The sequence below is a fragment of the Bicyclus anynana genome, chromosome 17 (genome assembly GCF_947172395.1).
Source record: "Bicyclus anynana chromosome 17, ilBicAnyn1.1, whole genome shotgun sequence".
Taxonomy (NCBI): domain Eukaryota; kingdom Metazoa; phylum Arthropoda; class Insecta; order Lepidoptera; family Nymphalidae; genus Bicyclus; species Bicyclus anynana.
This window is the reverse complement of record NC_069099.1, coordinates 6,772,550-6,797,193: the sequence shown is the minus strand read 5'-3', so window position 1 is coordinate 6,797,193 and position 24,644 is coordinate 6,772,550. Positions and strand designations below refer to the sequence as shown.

Below are 24,644 nucleotides of genomic sequence, written 5' to 3'. Positions count from 1 at the left end.
GTTGTTTGAACTAATGTCTATTTAGTTCCTTTGTGTTTTGTTTTGACTTAATTTTTACTGAATTAAAAATTCCTTAATATCAAGTGGCTCGATTTGTTAATTCTGTCTCATATTTTGCGGATCGTTTTAGCTTTTAAATAGTTGTTAGTTTTTGTAAGGAATAATAAACATGGTTAAGAAATAGTTGTATTATCTGTAACTGTAAGGTCCCTTGTTCTTACTGTAATAGCAGTAAATCACTGCTTCATCACTACACTGCTGAGGCCTGCACCGGACGTCCGATCTCCACCAACGACAATGACAGAGTGGCTCTTTACCCCTCCACTCCGAGTTTATATGAGACAGTAAATATAGGTATCCATTTAGTAGATACAAACACTACAGTAATTTGTAAATCGAAAATTAAACTTTAATTTTTCTAAATATTATAGACAAATAACTATGCTAAATTATCATCAGCCGAAGTCTATCCACTACTGGGCGTAAAATGCAAATATTTTAAGGATTTTAATGCTTAATTTTTCGATTTTAAATCGTCTGCATCCAGCGGCTCTAACTTGATTGAATTTACAAAATTTCAAGAATATTTTTATTGGACTATCTAAGTTACTAACCCAAAAATAGCAATAATACATATAAATTAAATTGAAGTGTCTATCTGTGATTTTAAGATAACTGTGTTTTCTCAAGTGCTTATAGTTAGACGACACTAAAACATAATCAAGCTTTTATAAAAATTTTCGCTGTCTGTGTCTGTTTCTCCCGGCTAACCTCTGGAACGGCTGAACCGATTTAAACGGGACTTTCAATGGACACTAGTTATAAATAAAACACAATATTTAGCGGTGCATTTTAATTTTTACGTTGTTAAAGAAGATAATCTACTTTAATATATTAAAATTGAAATAAAGTTTTGCACTTTGAATTATACTACGTTGTTTTCCGGGGAGTACATAGTTCTCAGAATGGTAAAATAAGACCACGATGTGCTGATAATCTGAAAAAAGATACATAATTTAACTATGAATTTATTTAATTATTTAAGATAATTCATACACCAGTTAAGGTAAAATGTATAAAGGCTCATCATCATGTTAAACCTACATTTTCATGAATAAAAATATCATTCATTCATTCATTCATTGAAAAACAAAACCCTAAAAAAGTTAGCTCAAAAGTAAATAGAAGCAACAAAGATTTAAGTTGGACTTACTTTCGCAAAGTTTTGGTAGGATATGACGGAAAATTTGTAAGCAGTCAACTGCTGTGGTTTGTTTGATCTGAAAACAAAATTGATTATATTAATATACTCTTACGTATCTTCATCCAGCGAATACTAATATTCACTGGATGCAGATGGCTCAGTAACGTGATGTTTGGAAGTTCTTACAACACAGGGCCGGACCGTCCATACGGCGAACGGAGCGGTCGCTCCAGGCGCCAAATCCTAGGGGGCGCCTGGAGTGACATTCCGATATACGTTAGGCTACGAACTTTTCAAACGTCCCTAGTATATAATGTTAGGAGCAAACAGGAAAGGCGCCATAATTGGATCTCGCTCCATTCTAAAATTTACCTCGGGCCGGCGCTGTTACAACAGGCCTATGTCCTGTAGTGGACGTCTATCGGGTGATATGATGATGATGATGATACTCTTACGGCCTTATTTATAAACATGGATTACTATTAAAACTTTAAATTTCTTAAATATAAAGTGAACTTTAAATAGTAGTCCACATTACTTTGAAGAAATTTGAGGTTTAAATCCTTATCCATGATTATGAATATGGAGGATTGATATTTATATTTAATACTTTAATTATGAAGAGATAATTGAAGTTGTAGTTGTAATATTTGGATCTACTTAATCGATTTTGAAAATTCTTTTACCAATAGAAAGTTACGTTATTTGTGAATATCATGGGCTATAATTATCCAGGTCCAGGTCTGGCTGGTTAGAGGCTTCGGCTGTGGCTAGTTACGAACCACCCGGCAAAGACGTACCGCCATGCGGTTTAGAGTTCCGCTACGATGTGGTGTAGAAACCGAAAGGGATGTGGATTTTCATCCCCCTCCTAACAAGTTAACTCGCTTTCATCTTAGATTGCATCATCACTTACCATCAGGTGCGATTGTAATCAAGGGCTAACATGTAAAAAAATTGTAAAGGTGTAGGTGACACGATATTAAAGGTACTGTTACTCATGCTCTAAAATAGCATGCTAAAAACGTGCTATTAAGTATGCTCCATACGAGCATGCTTATTATAAGTTTACATTTGTTAGCAATAAGCATGCTATTTTTAAGTATGCTCCTGAATGAGCATGCTCAAAGCAAACATTCCAATCATACATGCTAATTTGTATTTATCGCTCTCTGTCTATAGTATTGTGGTAGAAAGGGAGAGATGAAGGTGAAGAGAATAACGAATAGCAATGCTGATCGACTAGCATACTCGATAAACAAACATGTTCAGACGCGCTAAAAGCACGCCCCCTTCCACCCGCGCAGCAAGTAGCATGCTCATAAATCGCACGACTGTTGATTCTTGAGCAAGCTCGAAATAAGCATGCTCATTATTAGCAATGTTGCGATACACATGCTAATAAGTAGCAACTGCTCATTAGTAGTATGCCTTCGTGCTTGAAATGAGCATGTGTAACAGTAGCTTCAAGTCAGAATAAAATATATGTACTTAAAACTTTGCTTATCGACTAAGATGTCTTTTCCCTTACCTTAATATTAAGAAATAAATACTTTTCTTCGCCACCGCATCCATATCATACCACTTGCACTGAAATGCAGCGTCCCCGATCTTCGCGCTCTGGATGTGAAATGTGAATCATTAAGCTTAGCGCAAATGTATTTCGCAACGCTAATGAAAACAAGTTACCAGAGGATTTTAAGTTACTTTGGTCACATAGCCCGACGCCTTCCAGATAACCTGGATAAACAATTACCTAGTGGTGGGCGAGGGGAATCAACCACGCGGCCGGTCACCTAGTCGCTGGTCTGACCAGGTTAAGTTACAGACCTCCCTGTAGCAATAGCCATTAGAAAAGCTGAGGACCAGATTGTGTGGAGGGGAATTGTAAACAAAGTATCAACAAGGGACTGCAGTAGCAGACACGACCTTCAGCAATGAAGAATGCGTTCAAGAAGAAGATAATGAAAACAAAAACGTAATGATAGACTAGAACCAGCGATAGCTAGATATATATATTAATAGCTAACGCCTCCCGTAGGAATACGGTGATAATATAATATGTCCTATAGCCTTCCTTGATAAATGGGTTATCTAACACTGAATAAATATTTCAAATCAGATCAGTAGTTCCTGAGATTAGCGCATTTAATCAAACAAACAAACTTTTCAGCTTTATAATATTAGTATAGATTAAAAGAAGTCTGAGGGTTTATCATCCTATTCTTCTTTAAGTAGAATTAGGTAAGTATCCTAAGTTAAGTTTAATGTTTACTAACACTACTATGTACCATTGTAAGTCGAAATAAAATATTTTTATTTGTTTTAACTTTTCTTTTTTATTCTTTACAAGGTAACCCTTGACTACCATCTCACCTGGTGGTAAGTGATGATGCAATCTAAGATGGAAGGTTAACTTGTTAGGAGGAGTATGTAAATCCAAACCACTTTCGATTTTTACAAGACTTACCTCTCGAATAAGATTTTCTCCGAACACACTGACCATCAATAATTGAATCAGAATGGATAGTAACAGCAAAAGAACTCCCGGTATTTGAGCCAACTGTCCCACCTGTAAACAAAATTTAAATAAAGCATTGTCTATGTTTTTTTTTTATTCTTTACAAGTTAGCCCTTGATTACAATCTCACCTGATGGTAAGTGATGATGCAATCTAAGATGGAAGCGGACTAACTTGTTAGGAAGAGGATGAAAGTCTACACCCCTTTAGGTTTCTAGGACATCGTACCGGAACGCTAAATCGCTTGGCGGTACGTCTTTGTCGGCAGGGTGTTAACTAGCCACAGCGTAGCCCCCCACCAGCTAATGTTGTTGTGTTTATGTTTATATTTTACTAGTTGACGCTCCGCAGTTTTCCCCTAGGTACAACTTTACAAACTCTAAGTCTAAGTAAGGTTATATTATAACAAATATTACTAGCTATGTTAGTTGCACATGCTAATTTTATAATCCAAACTGACCAAATGGCTGACAAAAAACCTCTCAGATACCGATTATTGACCCAAATCTAAAAATGTTCTGATTTATTTATATCAAGCAGAACCCCGTGGTTTCACCTGCGTTCACCCCGTGGGAATACGGGGATAAAATATAGCCTATGTCACTCTCTGGTGGTGGTGGTGGTCACACTTTCCATTACTGAACGATTTTTTAAATCGGTCTGTTAGTTTCAGAGCCTATTCAAATGCAAACAAACAAACAATCAAATCTTTTCTTCTTGATTATATTAGTATAAATACTTAATGCTTTACGAAATAATAAAGATAATTATTTTAAGTAGAAAATAATCGCCTATACCAGAGTAACACTGCAGTGTAGGTGCAAGGCGACCTGACCTCAACGTCAAAGAGCCCCTCAGGCCGCAAGTATCTGTAATTTTACCCTTCACACTGGAACACAGCATTGCTGTATGGCGGCAGAAATAAGTATGGCGATATTAGTTCCCTAAAAACTTGTTACTGTTAAATAATGTTTATTATGTGTATGTTATTGAGGCCTTATATTATACTAGTGGACAAGATTTGTCCGTGTGGAATTCAGTTTTTCACATTATCCCGCGGAAACCATGTATTTTGTCGGAATAAAAAGTAAATTATTAGCTTATTAACCTTCTCTATCTTCCATAGAAAGTCTCGGTAAAATCGATTCAGCTATTTCAGAGATAAACAGACAGACGTACAGACAAAAAAATTTTAATAAAAAAAATTCAACCGACTTCCAAGTCAAAAAATAACTTTAACTAAAAAGCAAAAAATAACATCCTACCTATGTGCTACCTTCTGATCAGTTTGAAGGCGGTGCCAAGCCAGTGATGTTTTAATTAAACACGTTTTAACTACAAAATTTCTGTGGTTCTTTCAGAAACAGCTTTAATTAAAACACGACACTGGCTTGGCACCGCCTTCAATTTGATCAGAAGGTAGCACATAGGTAGGATGTTATTTTTTGCTTTTTAGTTAAAGTTATTTTTTGACTTGGAAGTCGGTTGAATTTTTTTTATTAAAATTTTTATTTTTTTATTTTTAGTGTTAGCATACCTACTGCGTGTGTACAGTCACAACCTATCTAAGTGGAAAGTTCTTATTAATCAAAATTATCAAGTCCAAACACAAGGTAGCTACTGTGAGCCGTCGAGGAGTTCTCTTCACTGTGCTTCGTCTTCATCACCAGACCCTTAATACAGTCACAATCCATCTAGGTGGAAAGTTCTCATCAATACAAATTTATTAAGTCCAAACACAAGGTAGTTACTGTGAACCGTCGAGGAGTTCTCTTCACTGTCCCTCGTCTTCATCATCAGACCCTTAATACAGTCACAATCCATCTAGGTGGAAAGTTCTCATCAACACAAATTTATCAAGTCCAAACACAAGGTAGCTACTGTGAACCGTCGAGGAGTTCTCTTCACTGTCCATCGTCTTCATCACCAGACCCTTAATACAGTCACAATCCATTTAGGTGGAAAGTTCTCATCAATACAAATTTATCAAGTCCAAACACGAGGTAGCTACTGTGAAACGTCGAGGAGTTCTCTTCACTGTTCCTCGTCTTCATCACCAGACCCTTAATACAGTCACAACCCATATAGGTGGAAGGTACTCATCAATACAAATTAATCAAGCCCAAACAAAAGGTGACTGCTGTAAATCGTTGACGAGTTCCATCGTCTGTGTTTCGGCTCCATCATCAGACCAACTCCAAACCTTCATAAAGTTGTAGTGGTTTAAAATACCTTATGGAAACACTAACAAACGCACTAGCCGTCTCTACAACTTTCGAAAGTTTCCCTCAATTTCTCCAGGATGCCATCATCAGATCCTGACATGAAAAAAATGGGACCATCCTGAAAGTAAACCCTTCAAAACAAAAAAAGAATTTTTAAAATCGGTCCATAATTGACGGAATTATCGCTGGACATACATAAAAAAAAAAAAAAAACAAAAAACATACATACAGCCGAACGTAGAACCTCCTCCTTTTTGGAAGTCGATTAAAAATTAAAATTATTATTTTTGTCAATGACTTTTTAAAAATTGGTATCATGTAAATTGAGAAAGTAGGGCTAGTTTGAAATGATATACATTATTATTTAATCACATCACATCACATCTCACTATATGTGATATAAATGCGAAAGTTTGTGTGTGTGTGTATGTTTGTTCCTCCTTTATGCAGTCGCTACTGAAACGATTTGGCTGAAATTTGGAGATTCTATTCTGGATTTACATATACGCTATTTTTCATCCTGAAAAATTCACGTTTCCCGTGGGATTTGTCCAAAAATGAATTGCACGAAGTCGCGTGCCTCCGCTAGTAAGTGTTATATTGGTGATAGAAAAATATTTAATTTATGCTGAAACTTACAGCCAAATTGAACCCAAGAGCACATATTTCTATTGAACCAATCAGAACGTTGACCAAATTAGATCCACGGAAAATCTCTTCAAGATCTTGAGATAGCCTGAAATAAGAGATACAAGTTTATGAAAAACGAAAAGCAAAAATAACAAAACATCAGTGATTGAAATTAACTTTTACTAACCAACCAGAAACAACAAAGGTTCTGTTCTAGATTTCTCGGAAAGTTTACAAAATATTTTAATTGAGCTCCAAATATGGTATGATCCTTCTAGAGTAGTGTAGGATACCCTTTGTATTATAGAACTGTGTGGCTAGTGGGAGTTTTCAATATTTTCATACTACTACTATCGCGTTCATCATATCAGCCGATGGACGTCCACTGCAGGACATAGGCCTTTTGTAGGGACTTCCAAACATCACGATACTGAGGCACCTGCATCCAGCGAATCCCTGCGACTCGCTTGATGTCGTCAGTCCACCTGGTGAGGGGTCGGCCAACACTGCGCTTACTAGTGCGGGGTCGCCATTCCAGCACTTTGGGACCCCAACGTCCATCGGCTCTTCGCACTATGTGCCCCGTCCATTGCCACTTCAGCTTCGCAACTCGTTGAGCTATGTCGGTGACTTTGGTTCTTCTGCGGATCTCCTCATTTCTGATTCGATCACGCAGAGATACTCCTAACATAGCTCGTTCCATCGCCCGCTGTGTGACTCTGAGCCTTCTTATGAGGCCCATAGTTAGCGACCAAGTCTCGGAACCATAGGTCATCACTGGCAACACGCACTGTTCGAAGACTTTTGTCTTCAGGCACTGAGGAATTTCGGACGAAAAGATGTCGCGAAGTTTCCCGAATGCAGCCCAGCCGAGTTGGATTCGACGGTTCACCTCTTTCTCGAAATTGGACCTACCTAACTGGATCATATGTCCTAGGTATATGTATTCGTCTACAATTTCGAGTGCAGCGTTCTCAACTATAACTGGGTGGAGCGATACATGAGCATTACACATTATTTTTGTTTTGCCCATGTTCATTTTCAGGCCCACCTGTTGAGAAACGCTGCTGAGGTCATTGAGCATGGTACTAAGGTCATCCAGAGTCTGTGCCATGATGACTACATCGTCCGCGAACCGCAGTTGAGTGATGTACTCGCCATTGATGTTGATGCCAAGCCCGCCCCAGTCCAGAAGCTTAAAGACGTCTTCCAGTGCGGCGGTAAATAGCTTCGGAGAGATCACATCTCCCTGACGCACTCCTCGCTGCAACTGGATTGGCCTCGTAGTCTGATCCTGAATACGGACTGACATAGTGGCGTTTTCGTACAAGCACTTCAACGCTTGGATATACCTGTAATCAATTCGGCATCTCTGCAATGACCTTAGCACAGCCCAGGTTTCCACCGAATCGAAGGCTTTCTCATAGTCCACAAACGCTAAGCAAAGTGGCTGGTTATACTCGTGAGTCTTCTGTATAATCTGCCGCAGCGTATGGATGTGGTCTATGGTACTAAAACCTTTTCGGAAACCGGCTTGTTCGGGAGGCTGGAAGTCGTCAAACCTATTAGCGAGACGATTCGTAATGACTCTCGAGAACAATTTGTAAACATGGCTTAGCAGCGAGATGGGTCTGTAATTCTTCAGCAAGGTGTTGTCACCTTTTTTGAAGAACAGAACCACCACGCTCCTATGCCACGCCTCAGGCGTCGTGCCCTCGTGAATGACGGAATTGAACAATCGCTGAAGGACTTTAAGTATCGGTTTTCCACCCGCTTTCAGGAGTTCTGCTGTGATTCCGTCCTCACCTGGCGCCTTATTGTTCTTCAGGTGTTTGAGAGCCACACTAATCTCGTATAGGCTGACGTCCGGGATATCTTCGGTATAGTGTCGGGTCAACTTGGCTCTGGGGTCTTTAGCCAAGTTGTCAACAGGCTGCTGAGTAGTCGTGTATAGCTGTCCATAGAACTTCTCGACCTCACTTAATAACTCGGGCTTGGAAGAAATCAGATTACCGTGCTCGGTCTTCAAACGCGTCAGCTGCCTCTGTCCAATAGACAGATCTCTGGCGAAAACTTTCGAGCCGCGATTGTTTTCAATCGCATTTTTAATACGCTCGGTATTAAAGTTTCGCAAGTCGCTGGTTTGCGACTTAGAGATCTGTCTACTGATTTGTCGGTATTTTGACGCATCTGCTGAAGACTGCAATCTCATTTCTTGCCTCTCTTCCATGAGTTTAAGTGTATGGTCTGAGAACTTTTTGGTTCTTTTCGTACGGTGGGTCTTATAGAACTTAGACCCAACGGAATGGACAGTTTCCACGAACCTGTTGTTCAGATCGTCCACAGTTTCGCAATTTGCTAGGCAATCAAAGCGGTTCTGCAGTTCTAGTTGAAAGGACTCGGGGTTTTGGATATGGGCACGAGTAGGTCGGAGCGTAGACTTCACCAGTCGATACCGTTCCAGCTGAATATTGATATTCAACGTGCCTCTAACCATTCGGTGATCGCTACCGGTTTTCACCCTATGGATCACAGAAACATCGTTGAATATTTGCCTTTTGGTAGACAAGATGAAGTCAATCTCATTTTTTGTGGAACCATCGGGGCTCATCCAGGTCCATTTCCTGTGTGGTGGCTTCTTGAAGAAGGAGTTCATCATAAAGAGGCCCTCCTTCTCCATGAAGTCAGCCAACATTTGGCCCCTATCGTTCCGTTGCCCATACCCAAATCGTCCCACTTTCAACTCTGAACCGCTACGTTCGCCCAGCTTTGCGTTAAAATCCCCCATCACAACATTGTAATAAGAGTTTGAGGCATGTATGGCTTTAGAAATATCCTCATACAATACCTCTACCTCCTCGTCGGGATGTGTCGAGGTCGGTGCGTAAACCTGTATAACCTTCAACGAATACCGTTTGGTAATTCGGAGGACCAGGAACGCTACCCTGCTCGACACACTCTCGACTTTTACAACATTGTTCACGAGGGACTTGTGAACGATAAATCCGACACCACCCTGGGACTGTTGGTCGCCCTCCCGGTAGTAGAGCATGTTGCCGGATTCAAGGATTATCGAGCCCTCCCCCTCTCTTCGGACTTCAGACAATCCTATGACATCCCAGTGCAACTTGCTCATAACTTCTTCCAGCTCGATGACCTTTTCGTCGGACCTCAAAGTGCGTGCGTTGTATGTTGCCAGGTCTAGTCGTCGGGGTTGGCAGCGGAATCTCTGCCGGAGATTCTTAACACCCCTTGCCCCGCCGTTACCGTAACCGCTGCCAGAGCCAGGAATAGCGGGGCTGCCGGGGACTAGGGGCTGTGTTGTTTTTGTTCTGTCCATATAAAGTATTGCCCGATACTGACCACGCTGGGCATGCGGGTTGGTCAGCGCAGTGCTAGATTATTCGCGCCGATGTCGCTGCTGCCCGACACCGGCCTGAGGCATTTCATAATCTAGCCTTTGGGAACGGATATACCGCCATTCGTCGGTCGCCAGAGCCTCGTCGGTCCATCTGCAGGGTGCACCACGAGCAGGTGAGGTTGACAATTGGGGAGACAGACTGGTACTAGCCTCCCTCTTACACCCCGTTAACGAAAATCTATCTATCGCGTTAACGTAAACGAATTCATATGGAATTGAAACAGTTGTGCAGTAGCACCACTAGATGGCGCTGTTTAAATTCCTTAGAAATTCGCGTTTACATTTACGCGATCATAACAGTATCAAACTGCCACTAGGCCCTCTGATACCTAATATACTCGTAATATAATAAGTTTACTTACTTCAAAACATATTGATGTTGTTTAACGATCTCAACTAGACTGTGCGATGAATTTTCGTCCAAACATTGAATTTCCTCACTAAGTAAGACAAACTGAGCACAAATATGAGATGTCAATGCGTAGTATAGAGCATCCACTGTCGTGAAATATAGGACGCATATAAAACCTGAAAGTTTAGAGTTATTCGTGGCGCATTCATTCGTTGTTATTTTCGTGATTCGTGAAAATATGATTCGATGAGAATAAAGGAAGATGAATGTTATTTTGGCAGCTTCCTTATTATTCCTCAGTATCTTCCTTATTGATGCTGTTAGAGATCTTTTTAAAGAGTATTAGAGCACTGCTCTTTTATCAAAAAAATAAATAAAAAGAAATAAATAAAATTATAACCCAAGTTTTGAGTTATATCAAGATGGCACCCAAAAAGCAACTATGACATGACAATTGACAGCAAACGTCAAATCGACTACTACATTGGAAACTTCATCAATTCGCCATTATTACTTACCCATATTAGTGTTGCATTTCTTGGGAGAGAATGAATATTATTTCGAAAGAAAAAAATAAATTCGTAGATTTGTATAATCTAAAATAGTTAAAAAAAATATATTTTCTTTTATTATAAGACAAAAATAAAAAAATCTAATGTCGAACATAGGTTATGATTCACAACACTTGTCAGGACAACTTATTTAACAAATCAAATTGTAACCAAAATAAGACCCTAGAATGGCAGAGAATGACCTTGAGTGAAGTCACGTACTCGTGAACGATGTGTGTAGGGTTAAAGGTACCTTTGACTGATATCAAACACTCCCCTTTTCCACTCAAGTCACTCTCCCCGCCTATCCCAAGTAACCCATAAAGAATTACACAACAAGAGATGTGGATGGCTCGAACGCCACGAGCATACTGAAGCCAACACGAGATCGAGCGTCCGTCACAGACTACTATTTCCTATACTATTTATTAAAATCATATAAATTTAAAAGCGGTCAACGCGTCGATAACACTTTCATTTCCGCCAGGGTACAACTGACTGATCCTGGGCTTCATACAATTTTGGACCATCTCCTTTACCACTATTACAGTCCACGTTCTAAACCGATACTCAAATAAAAATTTTAAATACTTACCAGCAGATATCGATTGAATATATACGAATATCCACGTATACCACACGTCCGTTGGAAATGGACAAAGCAGTGCGTATGGTAAACTATAAACTATAACATTTTTTGTATAATAATAGTAAAACATAAATATCAGCGTGGAAAAGTTGTAAATACAGATTGGAACCAAATTCAAAATGAAGAAATATTTCACGAAAATTTTCAAAAATGCAAAATCCCGTCTTACGATTTCTCTCTTTGACGGGTCGTCGAGCATTTTACTATACAACTGGTTAAGGAATCGGCATAGATTGAAAATGTTTTGTTTTTTGAAAGCTGTGAATATAATTTTCAAAATTGATAAGATCCCAATACAGGTGCATGGTGCCAATTGTGTCAACTTGAGAAAGTTCTCCGCCGAAATATTCGAGAAAAAGAACGCCGCCTCCTGCGAGACTGTAGTTGTTATAATAATAAGAAGAATGAAATATCTCAACTTTATTTCCCTCTTATCAAAAGGAATGCCGATGAACCAAAAATTGTATTTTATTATATTGAAGAAATCTTCAAAATCCGGAATATTCATATTCATCTGAAAATTAAAAGTTATTAAAAGAAGATTAACACAAAATTATATCACATAAAAGACTGTGCTAGGTTATTAGCTCTAGTATGAACCGTAGGCAAATAATGACGAAAGTGAAGAGAAAAAGTGAGAGTAAAAAACCTATAGACTAAAATAATACGCTGTGAAAAAATTGTGCCGTATTTATAACTGTCATTCCAATAATTTAACTCGAGGAATTGGTAAATGTTCTTAATTGCGCCGTAAACGATACACAAAAAAAAAAATTAACAATGGTGTCTTTTGTATAAAAATATTTTCAAGGTGGTTCTAAGCTCAGAGCTGAACATATTCTTGAGATCAGACAACCTGAAGATTAATAAACATACATATAGATATGAACAAAATGGTAGAAAGCATGCTGGCTGAATTTCCGCGTTGAATAGCCAGACAGATTCTTTGTGCAAAAAATAAGCCAACTCTTCTGTCACCATTTGAAGCAACTAGCCGTGGTTAAGTAATTCGGAGATTTTTTTTTTGGCACTGCGACTCCATAGCCCAAGGGTCTCCACGGAAACGGAACAAATATGGAACTCTTGGTCAGAGAAGCATACTTGTGCCACTTACCTGTTTCAGCTTTTTCTTTTTCAGTAATTATTGAAAATAGTAATAAAGAGTAGCTATCCAGTGACGACAAGCACGAGGTGCGGCTCTTACAATCATTTACATACTTGGATCTTACGTATTATACATAACTAATGTGTGTGTAATCACCACACTTATGTCAGCGAGACACATATCAGTCAGTGTTAGCCTGATCACGGTTTAGTGACTGACGCTTGGGAATCGATAAAGTAGATGTACTAAATAAAGTATAGAGTGTTAATAAAAACCTAGCTGAGTTTTTTCTGGGCTCTTCTCGGGATTTTATTTCAAGTTATTGACTTTTCATAAGCATATCACAACCAAAAGTGAGTTTCAAAAGTGCTTGTATACTAAACCTACTTAAATAAATATCAAAATTGGACCACTCATTAAAAAGATAAGAAGTGTCTTTAAAAAACTTTATCATTGTACGCAATTGAAGTAAACGAGATAATTCCCTTACATGTTACGTTTCTTTCGGTTTTTCTGACTCATTTTCCTTATTACTTGTAACATCACACTTCGCTTGAGTTTATTGTCGTTTTCGTAATCATTTCCGTGAAAAAAATTGTTTGACATAGGTAATATTCATGGGAATAATAATACCATTACATATGTATGTATCATCATCTCCTTGTCCTTGTTTTGTTTTTTTTTTGTTAATTATGGAATTTGTTATGTAATGTTATATTTACTTATGTGTCTTCATTATCACCATCATCATTAAAAGCCGATGGACGTCCACTGCTGGACATAGGGATCTTAAGGGCCGCCAGTAACCAGCGGCTCCCTGTAACCCACTTGATGTCCTCGGTCTACCTATGGGGTCGACCAACACTGCGCTTTCCGGTGCGGCGCTGCTTCCAGCACTTTGGAACCCCAACGTCTATCGGCAAATCGCTTTAGTAGTAGCGGCGTTAAAGAGTAACAAACATCCAAACATACATCCATACAAACTTTCGTGTTTATAATATTAGTAGGTAGTTATTGGGATGTAATCTACTTTCACACAGTCCAACCATCTCTTCCTTTAAGCCATTCTTTTTCGTCCTCTCGCTCACAATTGCAATTTACGAGTACACTTTTATTTCCATTTCTTTACTAGAGCCATAAGGAAAAAATTAAAAAAATACAATGAAATCCTGTGATGCCCTTTGAAATTGTATAAAAGCTGAAATTTTGTTTGCACATCGTTTTTAATATCCACATAGAATGACATAGTTACGTTTTGGAAATTTATTCAGGCTGGCTATTTTGTAAAATTATCAATTCGTTAACGATTCGAACGATCTACAAACTAAATTTTCGGGCAATTTATAACCGTTTTACAGTTATTAAACGTTATTACAACCTAATAGAGTGAACGTAATAGAAAATAATTAAGAAAATTACATTTAAACTGTCCCTTTCAAAATGTGCTGTTATGCAGACTTTTTTAGCTGTACTAGCGGACCCGGTCAAGCTTCACTTTGACTTTTGTGCACTTCTTCCCTATTCTTACCCTACATTACCCAACACCTACCCCCGCCCTACCCCTACCCTACAGCTATCCTACCCCTTTCCTAATTTTCTTTAATTATATTTAAGTTCCAAATTTAATTCAAGAAAATTATGGCTTTTGGCAATTTTTAATTTTAAGCAATTTAAGTAACTACTGATTAGTCCAAGATACTGTAGTGGGTGTAAGGACTTTTATCATTTAAAATATCTTATAGAATATGAAAAAAAATCTGCAAAAAAACCTTTTTTGAAGCCTAATTATTTTTTCTTTCTATTTTTAAACTATAACGTTTTTCAAATTAAGTCGTTAAATTAAGTGTCATCATAAACTTTTTTTTTAATAAATTATTAAATATACTTATACAATACACATCACTATCTAGCCCCAAAGTAAGCATACATAGTAGCTTGTGTTATGGGTATTAAATTAAGTTAAAACCCATGTTTATCTCACAAATATTTTCCAGTTGTGGTAATCGAACCCAAGCCCTGGATGCAGAAGGCAGGGTCACTACCCACTGCGCCACGCGGCCGTCAAAATTTTTTTTTATATTTTATAAAATAAGGCGAGCCCGGATATTAAAAAAAATCGTATCGGAAAATTTTACAAGCGAAAGAATGAATTTAATTTTTTTTAATGAATACATTATGCCCTGCACTACATCTATTGTGAAATATGCAAATAAATACCTATTATAACTAACGTTCATCGGTATTGTGTTCAAATTAATGTGTCGGCACCTATCAAGAACACTTCATAAATAATGGGGATACCTTCAACTAGCGTTGGATTTATGATGAATACTTTATAAACTAATATAACTTTATTAAAATTATTTTTGCTACCTAACGTTTGCTTTCAAACTGAGGTTGTATCTGACCCATGTCTTTCAGTTGTGTGCATTTTAAAAAAAATAAATATCACGTGTCTCAAACGGTGAAGGGAAACATCGTGAGGAAACCTGCATACCAGAGAATTATCTTTATTCTCTGCGTGTGTGAAGTCTGCCAATCCGCATTGGGCCAGCGTGGTGGACTATTGGCCTAACCCCTCTCTTTCTGAGAGGAGACTCGAGCTCAGCAGTGAGCCGAATATAGGTTGATGACGACGACGATATGACGTTTGACAATCCGCATTGGGCCAGCGTGGTGGGCCTAAAACCCTTCTCATTCTGAGAGGAGACTCGTACTCAACAGTGAGTCGAATATGGGATGTTAAGGAAGAATAAAAAATAAATGTAAATATAGCACACAAATAAGAACTAAAACTAACCAGATTGGATATTACAGATTATTATTATTTTATTCGTTCAAGTCAATAAAAGACTCACTGCGTACATATTATCTTTAACTAAATAATTCGTATCAGCAGTTTTATAGCTAAAATTATTTTGATTTAAACATTCTAAGGGCTCGAAGAACTAGTCACTAGCTCGAACACATAATATTAAAACTGTTCTATATTCTAAGCATAAGGACAAAGATAAATAGACCCCAGTCTTGAAATTAAGATTAAAAGTCTCTTACAACACTATTGCAAACTCTGTTATTGCTTTGCCTCTGCAGCTTATACCGTGAGTGCATTAACCCGTCAACAGTGACGCGTGTGTCTGTGAGACCGGGCCTGTAAAATTTGACGGCCTCCGTGGCGCAGTGGTATGCGTGGTGGATTTACATGACAGAGGTCCATTTCTGGGCTGGTTGAGGTTTTCTTAATTGGCCCAGGTCTGGGAGGCTTTGGCTGAGACTAGTTACCACCCTACCGACAAAGACGTACCGCCAAGCGATTGAGCGTTCCACTACGATGTGGTGTATAAACCGAAAGGGGTGTGGATTTTCATCCTCCTTCTAACAAGTTGGCCCGATTCCATCCACTTACCATCAGGTGAGATTGCAGTCAAGGGCTAACTTGTAAAGAATAAAAAAAAAATAACTTTTGCTACTGCCAAAGATTTTCGTTGTCTCCATCATCCACTCAATCTGCTTTTAGTAGAAGATGTTCAAGTCAAATTAGGCGCATGAGTTTTGGAGTTTTGGTGCCAACCCGGACTGTGTCACCGTATACGTAAGTAAAAGTCGTAGTTGAATTAAAGAGTAGGTATTTGCCATTTTTTTGTTTATTTTATGTAAGTATGCGTATGTGAAGTCTATATTGGGCCAGCGTGGTGGACTATTGGCCTGACCCCTCTCATTCTGAGAGGAGACTCGATTTCAGCAGTGAGCTGACTATGGGTTGATAAGGACGACAACGACTTAATTAATTAAAGGTTTGAAGTAAAGCCAGAAAAACATTGACTATTGTGCCATTTTCTTTAAATAATGTGAAACATATTAGTAAAATTACATATTATGTTAAAGCGAAGTTGTTTAATATAATAAGTAAAATTTCAATAATTGGGCTGAGATTAATTAAATATCTTTGTTTGATAGTTAAAAGAACTTACTATAATAAAAAAATAAATGATAATGTATGCTGAAAATATTCTCTTGAAAAACCCGGTACTTAAGACCGGCGTCACAGTTGGTGTGAGTCAAGTTGACGTCACCGTTTGCGGGTTAAAGTAGTAGGAGCATCTTCGCGAGGCTCTATTAAATACATTATAAGCTATATAAATTTCCATTTCAAAGATTACGCTCAACTCGAGACACGCTACGCTGGCGATGTTCTATACTTAATCATACAAGAGTATGAGACATCATTTTTCAACTTGGCGATTTACTACAAGTTTGCCATGGGCGTATATCAAGTTTTCAGACATCTTGCAGATTTAATAAAGAGCTATGCTGAAATTGGTAGCCTAGATTGTTATATCATTTTTTTACTCGTAGCTTACTCGAGCGTACACCCTCGACTTCGTTCGCGTGTAATTCAGTTTTTCACCAATTCCGCGGAAACCATGGATTTTTTCATGGAAAAATATACTATAGCGTTCGCGGGCTAACTTGATATGAGATTGAAAATCCACACCCCTTTCCGGTTTCTATATGACACCGCACCGGAACGCTAAATTGCTTGGCGGTACGTCTTTGTCCGTAGGGTGGTAACTAGCCACTTGCTCAATAACTTCCTCTATTTTTTTCAGTTATAAAAAATAAAAAAAAATTGTTCTGTGTTTTAGTATGCACTTAAGAGAAAAATTAATAAAATGGACTCTAGCTTGGTGGTTCATCAAAATGCAAAGAATCGTCTGCCACGATCAAGTAAATCCAAAAATTCCTTCCTCCTCTTCTACTATAATTTATACAAAAAATCAATTTATAGTTAAACCAAAACCAAAATTAAAATTTTGTAAATAAATTAAAAAGATTTTTTAATATAACAGCACCACTTGTCAAAAAGGATGTCCACAATACCAAAACTAATTTAATCTTGGAAATTTCTTCGTAATCAGGAATGCCCATTTTGTGAGCAATAAAGGAATCTCCGCTCGGGACGAAGATTGAACTATTATATCACGTCGACGCGATTCCTTCTATTTATTTGACAAATGGACAGGAGTCGCCAACCTTGTTAGAGTATAATCATTTTAATCGATTTCTAGAAGGTCCTGCCTGAGTTTGTAGAGATGTGGACTATTCTCAAATAAAGGCTCATTTAACTTTCATAACTTTATTTTAAGATTGGGACTTTACTTATCATTAAAAACATCGATTCATATTTTTAAGGAATATTACCAATAATTTTAAATGACCTCAAAAATATAGCTGTCTATATTTTTCAAATCGCGCGTAAATTTTTTTTTTTTTAAATCCCTTGGGCACTATTTTTAGGTTAGATTATTCCGGTTTATGTGTTAATCTTAGGTACAATTATTTTTCTCCATTTCAAATTTCAGTCATATCCACTCAGTATTTTTTGTGTAAAAGCGGTTTCACTCGCGTGGTTCCAGTTCCCGTAGGAATACGGGGATAATATAGCATATAGCCTTCCTCGATAAATGAGCTATCTAACACTGAAAAAAATTTTCAAATCGGACCAGTAGTTCCTGAGATTAGCGCGTTCAATCAAACAAACAAACAACCTCTTCAGCTTTATAATCTGAAACTATTCTAAATATCTAAACAAAATATAATTCTCAACTTATTAAATGTAAACTTCTACGTACCCGCAAGGCGCCTCATACCACTGCAATGCAGGAAGGATTTCGAGGACCTCAGGTGGCGTACCTTTCCTTCTGAGTAATGAAACCTATAAAGAAAAGTGCCTGAATCCGTCCATAGAATTCATCATAGCCGTTTTATTTTTACGAGGAACTTTGATTTTTTGTGCATATACATTTTGTAGAGGATGCTACGTGGAATATTATTTCGCTACGATATACGATCATCGAAATTGTTATGCAAGCTGCGATCGTAACAATGCGTCGTTTTATAATCATTTTTTGAGTGTAGGCTTTTTGAATTTATTAAAAATCTTTGTGCGATTTACGTAGTTCTCGTACCCGTAATATGGGGTTAAAATTGTATGATACCAAAAATTACACGGATTTCTAATTGTGAATAATTTCAGTAGATTACCCCCATAATCTCACAAGTTATCTTCGTAAAAACGCACGTGTAATTTTTACACAGAATAAAAATAACATTGCACACAGAATATTCGATCACTTGATTGATATTTTTTCCGTCATAGTATCAATTATTTTAGAATTTTTTTTTTTTTTTTTTTTTTTTTATGTATGTCCAGCGATAATTCCGTCATTTGTGGACCGATTTTAAAAATTCTTTTTTTGTTTTGAAGGGTTTGATTCCAGGGTGGTCCCATTTTTTTCATGTCAGGATCTGATGATGGCATCCTGGAGAAATTGAGAGGAACTTTCAAAAATCGTAGGGACGGCTAGTGCGTTTGTTAGTGTTTCCATAAGGTATTTTAAACCACTACAATTTTATGAAGGTCTGGAGTTGGTCTGATGATGGAGCCGATACACAGACGATGGAACTCGTCAACGATTTACAGCAGGTACCTTAAGGGTCTGATGATGAAGACGAAGGACAGTGAAGAGAACTCCTCGACGGTTCACAGTAGCTACCTTGTGTTTGGACTTGATAAATTTGTATTGATGAGAACTTTCCACCTAGATGGGTTATGACTGTATTAGGGGTCTGGTGATGAAGACGAAGGATAGTTAAGGGAACTCCTCAACGGTACGCAGTAGCTACCTTGTGTTTTGACTTGATAGTTTTGTATTGATGAGAACTTTCCACCTGGATAGGTTGTGACTGTATTAGAGGTCTGGTGATGAAGATGAAGGAGAATCACCTTTCACGTTTTTCTGAATATTCATACGTGCGGATAAATGGGGATTGAAATTTTGTATATGAGTTAAGGTAGTATTTTTAAAATTGGGATTGTAGGACTTAGATACTTATCATAAGAAAATAACGTTTCAAGTAATTGCTCATTAATTTTTGTTCACACTCAGTTAGGTGTGCTAACACTAAAAATTAAAAAATAAAAATTTTAATAAAAAAAATTCAACCGACTTCCAACTCAAAAATTAACCTAAACTAAAAAGCAAAAAATAACATCTTACCTATGTGCTACCTTCTGATCAGTTTGAAGGCGGTGCCAATCCAGTGTCATGTTTTAATTAAAGCCGTTTCTGAAAAAACCACAGAAATTGTGTAATTTAAACGGCTTGAATTAAAACATCACTGGCTTGGCACCGCCTTCAAACTGATCAGAAGGTAGCACATAGGTAAGATGTTATTTTTTGCTTTTTAGTATAGGTTAATTTTTGAGTTGGAAGTCGGTTGAATTTTTTTTATTAAAATTTTTTAAATTATTTAAGAAATTATTTATAAATTTTTTATATAATTAAGTTACAAATAAAATGCTACTTTACTGCACTGACATTTTTAAGGAACTCTTTACACGACGAAAACAACAATGAAACATCGATTCTATAGAAATAGTTTTTATAAACGCATTAGATCGTTGATCATGTACTTGTACAGACGGAGAATGTCTAGCGAGGCAGGTCCCTATATAATTGGTCTGAACACTGTAACTGAACAAACACTGAACACAGCAACGCTGATTGGTGGTAATACTGCCCAGACAGGCTCCGTCTCAAAAAGCTCTACTACTATTAAACCACAACTTCTTTACTTTGATAAACATATAATACATAACATAACGCCTCATTCCTATAGGGGTAGGCAGAGATCAAGTCCTTCCTACGATCCTTGCATATCTCCCTTGCTTCTTTCGTTCTTATTAACCCTTTCACACAACTTCGTCTGTTTAGAGCACTCTTGACTTTACCTTTATTGAGAACTAGCGGATGCTCGCGACTTTGTCTGCCCTCAGACTTCCTTAATCCAGCCCTTACGGTAGTATCGCTGTAAAAATGGAGTAACTTTTTCCGTTTTCCCAACATTTCCCTTCACTGCTCTGCTCCTATTGATCGTAGCGTTATGAAAAGTATATTCTATAGCCCAGGAATATGAAGAATAATTGTACCATGTTTCGTTAAAATCCGTCGATTAGTTTTTAAAATTTTACTGATTGCATTTTTGGCATCGGTATCGATCACTAATCACTATCCCACGATAGTTATTTTTGAAATATATTTCATGTACAGAATTCACTTCTCTACAGATTTATTATAAGTATAGAAGATATCCTGGATTTGGTTAAATTTTCGTTAAAGTTTGGTGAAAATCGTGTTTAAATTACCCAAGTAAGATCCCAACGTTTTAATATAAAAGTTTGGTTACATAAATAAGAGTCTCTACCCATATTATAAACCATTTGGGAACATTATCGGAAGAATGCAGATGTGCAGGGATGAGGCAAATAGGAATAATGGTACGGATTTAATCGTCTGAACGAACATATGGATGCGGATCCTCGCTTCCCATATAAAATATGAGGCATAACTCTTCATAAGCTTTGCGGGAAGCGTCTTCGCCCGTAGTTAGTTTCAAGGGATTTTAATATATTTTTGTCGCGAAAACCCTCGTACATGTCTCTTTAGTTTTGAACAATTAATTATTTTAAAATTCATAATTAGATCGAGGTTTACTTATTTATTTTATTTATTTACTAGCGGACGCCCGTGACCGCGCGTGGAATTTATTTTTCACAAATCCCTCGGAAACCATGGATTTTTTATAAATTACAATAAAGTGAGGTAAACTCGTCGAGTTTGTTTAATACATATTTTATGCGGGCTCTCTGCCCTCTATTTCGAAAACTGGGCGTACACAAATGAGAGAAACGGAAACCAGACAGAGTGGCGCCGTAACGCGTTACGTTACGAAGCGGTTTACTCCCCTTATGAAGTTATCACTTCAAAAAATTTAAACTCAATTTTTTTCTAATTTTATGATCTACAATTTTTATTTTAAATGCTTACATTGGAGCTAAAGGAACCTAGATAACGCGAAAAACTGATTAATAAGACTTTTGACCTTGATTACTTTGACCTTACGGCGCTGACACGAGATTTTATGGGACTCTTGAGAGATCTTCTAGCACACCAAAATGAATGTATATTCGAGTTTACAGCTTATTTCTCATTTCGAGGTAAAATCCTTATTTGTCTGGGGTATATAAAAAGCTTGTTACAGACTGTTGATAAATTTATGTAAGTATTTGCATTCTGACGTAATTTTATTACACGAACCAATCTGTCCAATGTTTGTCGGTTCATCATGTAAGGTTCAGGCCAGTGTGGAAGTAAAACGTCGTAGTGCACAATAACAAATTTACTATTTATTCACTTATCTTAACTTAGTAACACTTTTTAGTAATCACTGCAAAATCTCAAGACTGAATGCCCGACTCGACCGCAGTCGTCGTACCCCCCTACCGACCCACAGTTGGTCGGCCGTGATTGGTCGACGTCTGCGATTGTTCGTGCTCACTGATTGGTCGACATCAATTGAGCATCTTTTTATTAAATAAGAATCAAAAATAACACTTTTAGAATTGAAAGTACATATAACAGTTATTTAGTAGACATATAATTCTACGGAAACCTAACAGCTCGGCCATCCTACCCTAAGCGAGTCCCTTCGCTTGTTTTTAATACATTAATTTCAATATAATCACTAAACTTATTTGTAAGTTACACTTAAGTTAAAAAATAAAGTGTAGATATAACATTTTTTTATTTTTTTATTTATTTTTTTATTTCATTCATAGGTGATTTTTAACAATAAAGAAATGAAACTTAGTGAATAAAATTAATGCATCCGTAGAATAAAGTTTTTAAATTACATTTATCATCTTATAAGTCCTAATTAATGAATAATATATTAGCTACTAAAAAATATTAATTAAGTGAATAAATACATTTTTTAATCAATCTTTTATAAGTATCAAAAATGAATAAGCAAATAAAATTAACGAGAAAAATAAATACTTATAATTACACTTGTTAAGTTTAACATAATGTATAATGGTTTATAATATTAAGTAATTTCTGTTCGAAGACACAACCAGACATTTACATTAATCTTCTTTTTCAGTATTAGATTCAGATTCAGATTCATAATTTCTACTGTAATTCATCCATGGCTGGATTTTATCAACAGACACCACGGATTCGTATTTCCGGCCATGTTTTTGTGTCAAAGGTGTGTCTTCAATCAGAAATCTGTCGTTATTTCTACCACGCGGTAGGGACCTTGATATTTTGATACAAGTTTTTGTGAGGTACTTGCCTTGCCACTCGAACTAAATCACCTTCTTTATATTGTGTTGCCGCCTTTCTATGTTTATAGTAGTTAACTGCGTCTCTTACCTGTTGCTCTTATTTTCTCTCCTGTCTCTTTCCTAATCACATCTAATTCTTCTACCGGAATCCTATTGATTGTATCGCTAATTATATTACGTAACTTACCTTCTGTCTTGCTGGTTACATTAAAGCCAGATAATAATTCACAGGGGTTCTTTTGTATAGTTTTGTTTTTAGTTGTACCTGTATATCTTCAACATCATCATCCCAGAACTTCTCGTATTCGCCATGACTGCATGTAGCTAGCGCGTCTAAAATTGTCCTGTTAAACCTTTCGACTTGACCGTTTGCTCTAGGAGTCGCAAATGTCGTATGATTTAACGAAGTCTTGGAATGTTTTGCTGGTAAAGCCCGCTCCCCTATCTGTAATTAAACGTGACTGAACTCCAAATTAACTTACATATTGCTTCATCACCCGTATTGAAGTGATAAATTTAGTATTTTTGACTGCATTAATGCTAACGTATTTTGTGAAGCCATCGATAATTACTAGCAAGTAGCAGTTCCCTTTCTTACTTCTGATGAAGGGTCCCAAATGATCTGCATGCACAGTATGAAAAGGTTTGGTTACCTTTTATATATACATCCCTTCGTGTTTACCACCAGGAGCTTTATGATGGGCGTACTCTAAACAGGAGGCGACATATTTTTTTACGAACCTGCGCATTTTTGGGAACCAAAAATGTTCTTTAATGCGGTGCAAAGTTTTCTTGAACCCCCAATGACCTAGGTCATCATGATTCATCTTCAAAACCTGCCATCTCACGCCTCGAGGTAACCATTTTATCTCGTCTCCTACTATACGACTCTATATAAACTCTGTCGTTTGAGTTTATAATTTTTGTATACATCCGTGGGTTTTTCAATAGATGGATCATCAGCAGACGGCACCGTTGATATCCAATCATAGTTCGATTTTTCGATTGCTAAGACATCTAGAACATGCTCTTCACTCACTGTGTTATTTATCGGGTTTCTGCTAAGGGCGTCTGCGTGCATCATGCGAGTTCCGGGACGATATTCTATAGTGCAGTCGTACTCCTGTAGCTGGATCCACCAGCGAGATATCCGGGGTATCAAGTCCCTTTTGGTTAACGTTGTTCTAAGCGCGTTACAGTCCGTGTAAATTTTAAAAGGTATTCCTATAAGATACACCCTGAACCTGTTTAACGAGGCGATAACCGCTAACATCTCCAACTCATAAGAGTGTAGCTTACGTTCGTCGCTTGTCGTCTTTCGGCTAAAGTACGACACAGGTTGCAATGCACTATTGGAGTTCCGTTGAAGCAATATACCTGCTAGACCTACCTTACATGCATCTGTGTGTAGTTCTACATCTGCCTTGGGGTCACACAGCGCAAGAATAGGTCGAACTGTTAGCAACTCTTTGACTTTTTCGAATGCTTGTTGAGCATCATTGTTCCACGACCATGCTACATTTTTCTGCAACAAATCTGTTAATGGTGCAGTAAGGATTGCACATCTTTTAATAAAGCGTCTAAAAAAAACCTGAAAGTCCGAGAAATTATTGACAGCTTCTATTTTTCTACTACCAGGCCAAATCCCAGGAAGTCTATAGTATCAAGAAAGGAATGTCACTTACTAAGCTTTAAAGTTAACTCACCTTGCTTTAGTAGCTGTAATACTTCTTCCAGTCTCTGTAAACCTTCCTCGAAGTTCTTTGATGGGATCAATAATATATCGTCCAT

General features: G+C 37.4%; 1 protein-coding gene across 1 annotated transcript; it reads right to left on the bottom strand.

The window, feature by feature from the left end:
• Window positions 1–925: 925 nt before the first annotated feature.
• Window positions 926–24,644, bottom strand: LOC112045420 (odorant receptor 13a-like). Its single transcript, XM_052886692.1, has 11 exons — window positions 24,560–24,644; window positions 24,231–24,389; window positions 23,785–24,077; window positions 23,119–23,298; window positions 11,500–12,067; window positions 10,364–10,529; window positions 6,590–6,686; window positions 3,675–3,776; window positions 2,736–2,824; window positions 1,214–1,280; window positions 926–997 (listed from the first exon to the last, which is right to left on the bottom strand). Exons 1-11 carry the CDS (start codon window positions 24,642–24,644, stop codon window positions 926–928), a joined length of 1,878 nt encoding a protein of 625 aa, XP_052742652.1.